The sequence below is a fragment of the Photinus pyralis genome, unplaced genomic scaffold (assembly GCF_008802855.1).
Source record: "Photinus pyralis isolate 1611_PpyrPB1 unplaced genomic scaffold, Ppyr1.3 Ppyr1.4_LG5, whole genome shotgun sequence".
Lineage (NCBI taxonomy): Eukaryota > Metazoa > Arthropoda > Insecta > Coleoptera > Lampyridae > Photinus > Photinus pyralis.
The window spans coordinates 48,244,362-48,255,733 of record NW_022170596.1 but is presented as its reverse complement, the minus strand read 5'-3'; the positions used below and the strand labels follow the sequence as shown (position 1 = coordinate 48,255,733).

Sequence of the window (11,372 nt, the reverse complement as noted above, 5' to 3'; positions counted from 1 at the left end):
AAGTGCTCCTTCACACTGGGCGCTGCTGCTGAGCAGCAGGACAGGACGCAGTGCAGCGCTGCTAAATAGACCAGTATGAAGGGGCACTTACGAGTATTTACTTTGAATTTTGCAAGTATAAGCATATGCTCCCTTTTATTCATATAGGCCAATGATTCATTCGCATTTTTGTTTCCTATTTTTTCAATTTTCATGATTAATTTATAATAAATAACTGGAAACTTCTCCATTAATTAGCAGGACCGATTTTTTTAAATCGGTAACTTTGGGCAGTGTGTTAGAAAATGGAGCAACAAATCAACTCTAAATTTCTTCGGAAACTCGGTCGGAAAAATCGGCCACGGAAGTTACTGACAATGCTCCTACATCGTACACAGACACAGACAGAATAAACGCAAAAAACGATTAGGAACCAGTTTTCCTAAAAAGTGTCATACCTTGTGATTAGATATTTTTTAATCTCCGAAACCAAACATTATCAAATAAAGTATCACAAATGCTTCTCATAAAAGTACTATAGCAGAGTGAGCACCTGGACAGACGTTTTGCCATAATACATGATCTGGGACCATTACAGTTAGAGACAGGATGTCTCAACTGTTGACAGTTGAAGCAGTGTGTGTGGTTTTAGTGACAGTGAACACATTGCAGCTTTAATTGTTTTTGGAAGAGAATAAATTATTGACCAAAGTGAGAATGTGGTTTGGTGTATCCACCTGCTCATCATTACGTCTAGACCTTATATTCTTTTCACTGAGTCATGGGTAAGCCTTTCCATGATTTCCTTCAGCGTTAAATTCAACAGATCGGGACTGTAGATCATTTCCGTGCAACGGTTTAACCGAGGATGCGACATTACTTGTTACATCTATTCCAGAGACTCGTTTAGTGTCACCTCTTCCATCTCGCTCTTGATCGCTACTGGGTACAATCCAAACCCTTCCACCTAAGTTAGGGGTGCTCCGAAAGACTAGGTCAAAATCTTCTTTTCAAATAGTAAGGACCCAAGGATGAGGAATGCTGGAGAAGAGTGTACGTGGAAGAGTTTGGTTTCGCAGCCTTCCCTGCCAATTGATCGCCTTTTATATAATCTCGAGGACGGGAGGGATCCAATTCTACCCCCAAAGCTCACAAAGATTGTCTTATTAATTATTTTCACTTGGCAGCTATTTGTGGAAGGAAATATCGAATGTCGCGTTTCGAATTAGTTTTTAAAAAAGTTGTAAAAATATTACAACATGTATCCATCTGTCATTTAATATAGCAATTCGAATATGACATTAATTACAAGATTCTTTGTAATTTTCGGACAATATTACCGCCTGAAACCGATAAAAACGTAACTCATTACTCGAGCGCCAATAAAATCTCATCTCCCGGCTTACAAATTATTAGGAAGGAAAGGATACCGCTAAGTCATAACAATTATGAACGGAAGATATAAAAATCACTCAACTTCTATTCATTCTAGACGCATAATCGATTTCTCCCCAGAAACTTCCTTTGAAAATTCAATACGGTGCTTGTGATTAAGGGGTGTAGATAATATTCCTTGAAAAATATAAGAAGCTTTCAATAGACCTCGTCTCCTTTGTCCGTGGTATACCGGCGTGGGTGGTGGCTTTATTCATTGAAATAAATGTACTTCAATTAAATCCTGAAATTCTTCCCAATAATATACCAAATTGCATTAGAACTTCGGAGATCAAAGGTCTTGACTAAATTGAGAAATCAAGTGTATTACAATGTGTCAATAAGACAATAACCAATTGTCGGATATTGATACCTAATGAGATAGTGGACACTTCTTAATAAATCAGTTTCTGGAAAATTAACAAAGGAGTAGTGTTGCTTTAGTAGGAGTTGCACATTGTATAGAGAAATAAAATGAACATCCAAAGTGAAGTTTTCTAGAAAGTTGTTTGATGTTTTCGTATGAATCATCAATTCGATCGTATCATTAGGGTAGTTTCAGTCCGTTTGAATCATACAAGAGACTGTGTAGAAAGCGTATTATTGGCATCGCTTTTGAAGCAAAAGCAGTTATATATTAATAAACCACAAACTAGCAGAGGAATTCTCTGAATCTGAAAAATAATTGGATAGATATAGTGATCCGTGAGAGTTTAATGCGATATTCTACAGCAGAATGCAGAGTGTTGCAAAGATTTTACGAAGATATTGGTACATAAAGTGTACCCTTAAGTTAAAAGTTCACAATAAACAAGAGGTAGCGTATCACATCGCGCCATTTATACAGAAATCTTTATTGAAAATTTCATTTAAACTAACATATTTACGTTCTCCACATTCGCCGCACCTGCTACAAAACATTATACATTCACACTCCACAACATCCCGAATATTAAAACTGTTAACATACAATAAAGGAAGAAATGGTATGAGGAAATTATCCTGATAACTTTGTGGAATATGCAAACAAGACATTTTTGATCGAGTGTAGGTGTACACTATGACTGGAAATAAAAACGGTTATAAATCGTATACCGTATCGATCCTCCGTTTGTTAAAAAGAGCTCCATTTCGGCGTTTTTATGCATACAAAAAAGCGTGGGGTCGTCTTTACACAAGCACCGATTATCATTTGTCAAGCATCAGTAAGGAACAAAAGGGTGGCAATAAAAAGAACGAGAACAGTTTTCATTTTTACGGCCTGCAACTTACAATAAAAACCATTTGTATACCAACTTAGGTACTTGTTTAAACGTGAATACAAAAAGATGGTAAAATGTAAAGCTATTTTTATTACAGTTGCAATGATCGGGGTTGTTCTTATCTGTGTCTATTACACTTATTAGTATAACGCAAATTTTGAATAGAAATTCTGTATCAGATAAGTGGGAATAATTTTTTGTAAGGAATTTCCAAGATTTTCTTACTATAACTTTTCTTCTTATAATCAAAAGTATTTTTTATAGTCCGCATTATGAAATAAGTGAAAAGCTCCTCCTTCGTCAATTCTCTAAGATTTTTCTTAGAGGGGCATGTTAGAGTTAGAGAAGATGATGCCAAAAATATCACCAGAGTATAATAATTAGAATTAATAATAATCTAATGACACAAGCAAAATATACAGGAAAGTGAAAAGGAAATAGTACAAAGAGACGTGGAAATCTTGCCAAATATACAGGAAGAGGAAAAAATGATATGTAATAATACAGACGAGGAACAAGAACGTAAAGTAGGTAAACACTAAAGACCAAATAAAAAAACACCAGAAAGGTTTAATGACTATCAGTTATATAATGCATACTGATTTGCTACAGAAAATGACAATGATCTTGAAAATGATAGTGAAGCAATAGAATCTGGAAAACAGTGGAGAAAAACTATGCAGGGTAAGCTAGAAGCTCATAAAAAATACAATACCTGGATACCTGCAAGGTTGCCATATGATAAAATAGCAACAGATACTAGATGGCTGTTTAAAAACAAACCTAGTGGAGTTAAGAAAGCAAGGCTATAGTTGCGAAAGGTTATCAGGAAGAGTATCACTATAATAATTACGCTCCTGTAGCGAGATATTCAACAATCAGAGCATTTATTTCATATGCATTGCTGCAACTCAATATAGACAATTGTATAAAAATATCAGAAGGTGAATGTGTAAGTAAAAAAAAGTCTTTATGGTCTCCAAGAAGCTCCCAGAGCCTGGAATGAAACTTTTGATTTATTTGCAAAAAATAATAATCTAAAACGTTCAAATCATGATTTTTGCTTATATACTGGAAACAATGTGTGATTTTTGTTATGGGTTGATGATATTTTGGTGATGGTATTTAATAGCGATAAAATTGTAAAATGTTTAACACAGCAGTTTTCTGCGAAACATTTAGGTCATATAAAAGAGTTTCGTGGTATGGAGTTTAAGTACAAAATAAAATCAAAATTTTCAAGAAAAACTTATCGATAAAATTTTGAAAAAGTTTAAAATGGAGGATTGCAAAACCTCAGAAACTCCTATGGAACAGTTATTTATTATAGAAGACGATAAAGGGATATTTTAACCATTCAGTGAAAGATACTTTCACGAGATGGTTAGTTTCCATTTATCGTCGTGTATAATACAACACTTTATTTTATAGCAGAAGCCATATAAATCATTGTAAAGCTTCTGACAATACTGAATTTAATTTAGAGACGTCAAAAATAGCAAGCTTAGGTTCTGCCGTCGCGATCGTTGATGTAGAAACAGAATTGTCATATGTTCTGAACGTCATTTTATATCATGCATTTGAAATAAGAATGACAGATGCAATAGAATGCACACTCATCTGTTTTACTGTATCCTTCACCCTTACGGTTAAAGTGATTACTTTATCTATCTTTACGGTGTCATTTTAACATATCCTATAAAGTAATATGAATGATCGGGAATGTACCAAATAAACTAAAACTGTAAATATTGTAATTAACTAACTGCATCTTAAATGCAATCGTTGATGTGAATTTAGCGTTTCCGCATACAGTAGATGGCAAATGATTGTTAATTTCATACTATACACACTGAATGGTATAATAATAAATGAGACTCCCCAGCGATTTCCGTTGGGGTATAGGTAATGGTGAAAGTTCTGTTTTCTTAAATTGTGTACAGTATTGAACGATAAATGTATAACGTAAAGAGAATAGGAGCTAAAAGAATTTATTTTAATATAAAGATCAACAGTTTCTTCAACTTTGCAATAAATTAACTATGCCTATTATACCTTAAGAGTGTGCAACTTTATCGCGGAAATTAATATCCGAACAAAGAAACAAGGTGTGTACTTCATTTAATTAACGGCATGGAATAATTAAAGAAAACCTGAAAGACACTTCATTACACATTAATTAATTTTGATAATAAATAATTATTAAAGGTACAAAATTGTAGTAAAGCTTCAATCCAATCATAGTAGGTACTCCTTGTTCTAAGTACCGAGTTTGTAAACTAATTAGAAGAGAGTCAATGCGTAAATGAAATGCAATTATTGAGTAGGCTTTCAAACGTACATCAAGCTAAACTTGGGGAACTAATTTTATATCAGTTCCGTTGTCATCCACTAAATTAAATTGATTACAAGAAATTAAATGAAAATCTTGAAGCGACTCGTCGTCCAACTAGCTACAAGATCACCTGATGAAACTTTTCAAACTTATTTGCTACTCTCTAAGTAGTTTCGTCTTTTTCTGCTCGGCAATACTGAGCGTGTCTACAGGCCTGTCAGTAAGGCATTCACTTATAATGAAAATCAATTGAACTTACTTAATAGACTGCAATTCCATGCTTGCTTCGTATACTAAACTAATTAAAGGTTATTAAAGTGTGCTTTTTATATGCCGCACTAATGCCGGGTTTCCTAAATCATCGTTTGGGAAACCGTGCATTATTCAAACATCTGGCTCTATGTAACAGGATTTGAAGATTAATATAGTTGGAAGCTAATAATGGAATAGTTTACCATCACTCTGAGGTCTTCTAATTTGTGGGTGTAAAATAATGTTACCAGGAATGTTACCCATAAATTCGTAAACTTTCCATCGGTCTATAGACCTCTAGATAGACAAAAAACTAAAAGTAATTGGGATATGCTTCGACACTTCGGATGACACAGATTCATCCCAACCAAGTTTTGAATTCCAGGTTTCCTGAAGTAGTAACTTTGGTACTAACGTCACAGGAGCTAATATTCCAAGCGGATCAAATATTTTAGCTACTTCAGCCAAAATAATTCGTTTAGTGGTAGCTTTTTCAACTCCTTTAACGTTTACAAAACATGACAAGGTGTCAGACCTTCGATTCCACTTCATTCCCAATACATTAGTAACTACTAGCTGTTCGAGAAAATCATCCACGTTACTTTCCCACATTCGAAGACAAAATTTCGCTTCTGCCATTATACGCGTTGACTCGTTCTTGAATTTCATGTATTCTTCGACGTTATCAAAACATGCAACTACATTATCAACATATATAACGTTGTTAATAACTTATCCGCTGTTGACCTAAGATGCTGATCAACTCTTCGCAAATGGTATTCAATAACTGCAGATAAAAGGAATGGACTACAGTTAACACCAAAAACGACACGCTTATGTCGATAAATTTTCATATCTGAACATGTAGAATCCTCCCACCAGAGAAACCGTAGGAAGTTTCGATCATCTTCCTTAACTCCAATCATCAAAAATGCTTTTTCAATATCAGCTGTTGCAGCGACTGACTTTTCTCTAAAGCGTAAGAGGAGGTCAGGAATAAGTTCGAGCAGATTGGGCCCCTTAGCTAAACATTGATTAAGACTTGACGCGCCACCTGCACTACAACATGATGCGTCAAATACCGGTCGCACCTTTGTAGTGCTACTGTCTGGTTTGTACACAGGTCGGTGTGGTAAATAATGACAACTTACACATTCACCTTTTACTTCTTCTATTACATCAAGGTTTAACCATTGTTTAAATACCTGTTCGTAGTCCATGTACTTTCCGTCTGCTTTCAACTTTTGTGTCGCATTTTCTAACCTTCTCTGAGCTACAAATTTGTTTGTAGGTAACCGTGCATGTGCATGATCATCTAACCAAGGAAGAGAAATTTGATATCTACCGTCACTATCCCTTGATACGGTCTGCCGAAAATGTTCCCGCACTTGGTCATCGACTTCGGCCTTTGTTAGCTTTTCACAAGGATCGTCAATACCAATTTTTTCTAAATCCCACAAATTTGTAATTGTGGATGACGAATTGAGCATTGACGTAACTATCATACTAGTAGAAGACCATTCACCACAAGTTTTTACTTTTCCCAAAACAGTCCACCCTAATAGTGTCTCAATTGCAGTTAACCCGCTTTCTAATTGATGCAACTTTCCAGTCAGCAACTTCCCATAAATATCACCTCCAATCAGAACTTCGATTTTATGACTTCCGCTACCGACGTCGTTCACTACAATACCACGTTCATGTAGCTCTTGTGTCCAATTGGCTTTTAATAGTTTAGGAATCCCACCACAAATGTTGTCTTCATCGTAGACGTCAAAATGACATTTGAATTTGGAAGACAAACTTTCCAAGTAAAGTTTATACTTTTTGTGCGTTTTAGAAACTGTAGATGCACCTCCAAACAAATTATGGGAAAACGTTAATTCTGCAATTTTACTGTACCCTAATTCTAACGCCAAACTTTTCAGAATATATGAGAATTGCGCCCCAGGGTCGATAAATGCACGCACTTCCTTAGATGTATTTTTTCCAAGGACTTTCACACGAAGTGTTTGTAGAATTACATCCCCACTGCATACACGACTCGCCATACTCGTAGACAAATTTTCTAAATCCTTATCACCTTCACTGCACTTTCTACTTTCTGATGTTGTATCACTCTTCTGGAGATCATGACATAAAATTACATAATGTCTCTTACTACATACGATACACTTCACTCGATATTTACAAGATTTTGATCTATGACCAAATCGTAGGCAAGTAAAACAACGCTTTGTCTCTTTAAGCTTCTGTTTTCTGTCTTCTAGGGACCACCCTTGTGCGATGAAACAATCTTGAGTATCGTGACTCTTTTCACAAAATCCACAAGAGGTTTTAACATTTCCAGAGTGTAGTTCCATTGCCGTAGGAATTTTCTCAACTTTTTTCTGGATTACATTTTTGACTTTATTCGAAGGATTTGAAGTCAAACCAAAACCTTCTTGAGCCAAGGAAATTCGTTGTTCACCTTCAACTTCCATACGTAAGAACTGCATCAATTTATTCAACTTATTTGTGGTTTTGTCAGCATCCTTCCACTTCGCACTTCTTTGCCATGCTTGTAATATATTAGTGGGCAGACAGGACTCCACCATCGGATACAGCATTGCGTCATACTTGTCTGAAGTTACTTTTAACGACTCCAATGCACGCAAATGACTTTCCAACTGGTCATAAAGTTTTGACAATCACCCTGTTTTTCAGTTTGACTGACATTGTGGAATAATTAATTTTAGCATTTCACGTACATAAACTTCAACCAAGAATTCTTCTCTCCCAAACCTCTCTTTTCAACGCTTTTACGGCTTTGGGATAATTCTCTGCAGTCTGCGGATAGCTACACACCAATTCATGGGCACGGACCCATCTACCATCAATTGTACCAAAAATTGAAACTTGTCACTGTCATGTAGTATGGTAATGTCTTCGTCTATCTTTTTAAACTGACTCCAAAATCCTAACCACTCTTTGACTTCTCCGTTAAACTTTTTGTAGTTAAATTTTGGCAATTTAAAATTTCTTTGATTACCCAATACTGGCAAGTTCTCATTTTCAGTTATGGATTTGCAATTTTCATCTCTCAGCACTTCAAACACTCGCCTTGCTGTTTGAAACATTTTCTTATTGAGCGATATCATCAAATTCTTCATTTTGTTGATCATCGTCCACGTTGTCGTCAAGCATTTGGTTTTTTATCGTATCGTCCAATGTTTGCAATTCCCGATGAGTATCCTCCAACATTTAATACATTCACACGCATCTGATCCAAATCCGGAATAGTATTTTGGCTTTCAACGTTTATGTCATCACACAACTTCTTCAACTTGCCGCCTGACAGGACGACGCGCTCTCTCTAATCGATCCATAGGTTTTCAAGTTTTCGAATTATCCAACAACTCACAGATCACGTCGGAGTCACCCAAAAATGTTCTAGTTGATGCGGCTAGGGACTACAACTACCCGTTGATAGTTTAACCGCGTGTGTAAAAAGATCATTCACGAAAAAGAGAATATTCTATAATCGATCAATTTTATTTTATTGACAAATTTCTATTAATTTCAAATCTGTTACATACATACTTGATTACTATAAATGCATCTTTCTTCATCGTGAATACGCTTACCAAAGGTGAAAAGTTCCAGGAGGGTTACTCATGAACCACTCTAGTCTGTCCACATTCCAAATCTTCCTTGGTGGATCTTCTGATTTTGTTTCATTCATTGAATTCCCGATCCCAATTTTTCTTCATTCAAAAAGAATGGCTAAGCTGCAAATAGCAGATTTGCCTAACAGGATGGGTCGCCCCGCCAGTTTTCTCTCCGTGAAAAGGTAGCATAAATATGATTCGGTACAAGTTTTTTGCTCTACACCAGAATAACCACTGCTTCCACACAGACGAATACCTCTTCCAGGTTAAGTCCCTCCGAGCCCATGTAATACGGTTTATTTTCCGTTTGTTAAAATCACTCGATCCTCCCAGCTTGTACTTTAGACTGATATATTTTAAGGTTCCTCAGTGAAAGTGGCGCTGCGATGGCTCTGCTCTTTAGGTCGCTTCTCCAGAGGGTGTTCTCCCATCTGGGAGCCACTATCAGAAATATCCCCCCTCGTATCCCCCCATAAGTGAATGAGGTGATTTAGTACTTCCGTCGGAGAGGAAAAAACCAGCCCAAATGCACCGTCCATATCCTGGAAGGGGCTTCCTCGTCGTTGGTTACTATCGACACATGTAAACTACCGTCGATCGCTTGGAGGCGAACAAGTCCACTTCTGGAACACCCCATCTTTCGAAGATTCACTACGTCTATGAAGGCTTCAGATGCCATTTCGCGGGATTTTTGTTCCTGGAGAGTTTGTACATTCTGGGTAGGTAATATGGCACTAGTCGAATCTGATAGCTCTGTGCTAGCTCCAGTCATCGCCGAGGAACACTATTAATTGAACGGAATTGATAAGGGTGAAGTTGCGAAAGGGATCTGATAGCCGCTGACTACCCCCTTCACGTGTGTTGGGGCACCTAGGAGATCCCACTGTTGCAGAAAATCTCTCAACTGACCTCCATTGAACTGGGGGTCGTTGTCGTTTAGCCTTATTCTCCCGGTTACCGGTGGTGGGGCACCTTCAACTGGACTACTTTGTATCAACTTGATAAAAAAATGCATTGGTGCCGACGATAATCTTTATTTTTACTCGGAGCGCCGAGGTTATGTTGCATTTATACTCGCAGGGTCAGGGTTAAAAGGGCTATCATCTATCACGGATACCAATGTGTCGTAAGAGCAAGATTGATGTGACTTAAGCGTCAAATCGGTTAGTCGTGAAATGCCACACAAAGACAGGCGAAACGTCGCAAGAACAGACGATGTGTCTGTCGTCGAGTCGCATGATGGATGACGACGCGTTGCATAAGAGTAGATGACCCGTCGCATGTGTGTAGGCGCCGTGTAGAAAATACTCTTGTCTAACTAGTAAAGGTTTCCAGGGAAAATAAGATACACTTACCTTACTCATTAAGGAGAACGCAGAAACAACACAAAAATCGTTTGAAGAGAACTAACATTCTACAATCACTTTCGCAACGTTAATAAGCGGTAGGTACATCCGCGCTACTTGAAAACCGATAGCGTACTAACGAAAAAAACCAGGGTTACTACTTTACTAGCCAGCCGTATTCGGTAAACGTTTACGAAGTTTAACGACGCAACACGAGTGGTACTAAACGTGAACGAAGAAAAGTGTAATCTACGAGAGAGGCACAGGCCCTGAAATACAAAATTATAAACGATCTCGGCCTGTTTGGTGCGAATGCGAGATTATTATTCAAAATATGAATGAGGTTCCCAAAAAACATAAAATCTTAGCAACTATGACTAACTATACAGGCTGTTTCACGCAAACCGTTACCTAAAAGTATTCAGGCTCTCATTGATAATTTAAATTTGAAAACTTGCATACCAACACAGCTTTTCATGATCTATCGAAAGAAAATATTATCATGGTCGTTTCCGTTTTTACCAGATGTGGATAGTAACTTTCTTATTTTAAATAGAACACCCTGTATTATATTGCATTTCGTTCCACTTGTTTATGCCTAAACCATATCCATTCAACGAATCCACATTGTTGCACGACGATGCACGAACATGCACTTCTTGCCAAATTTGATATCCATATGCGTACGCTTATCTCACACGTGGCGTTGTTATCAAACATGGCAGATAACGGCTTTTACATAAGCATTTGTCCAAATAAAAAAATCGTAAGTCGATTACAAATTAAATGTTTCCTTATTTATGCGTGTCCTAAATTTCTGACACTCATTCAATACAATAGAGGCCCTTAAATGACTCAAACAAATCCTAAATTTACAATTAAAAAAAACATTATAATGACCTTTAAATAAAATCCTCCAATTCTGTGTTTATTTGACAGCGTTCCCGTAAGCTCCTAACAAATAAATTAAAGGATTGTACAGGATGTCCCGCCTGAAACTTTCTAAATTATGTTTACATCAAGTAATTTTTCAACTACAGACTACATCACCGAAATTATTTCAATCGTTTCTCTGCAGTTTACTCAACATTATAGACCTTTCGAAGACCTTATA

The 11,372-nt window shown here is 36.8% G+C and overlaps 1 protein-coding gene across 1 annotated transcript; it reads right to left on the bottom strand.

Moving 5' to 3' along the window:
• Nucleotides 1-5,960: 5,960 nt before the first annotated feature.
• Nucleotides 5,961-7,871, bottom strand: LOC116170776. Its single transcript, XM_031487278.1, has 3 exons — nucleotides 7,733-7,871; nucleotides 6,608-6,946; nucleotides 5,961-6,535 (listed from the first exon to the last, which is right to left on the bottom strand). The coding sequence occupies exons 1-3, from the start codon at nucleotides 7,869-7,871 to the stop codon at nucleotides 5,961-5,963; spliced, it is 1,053 nt and encodes a 350-aa protein (XP_031343138.1).
• Between the last annotated feature and the right edge of the window lie 3,501 nt (nucleotides 7,872-11,372).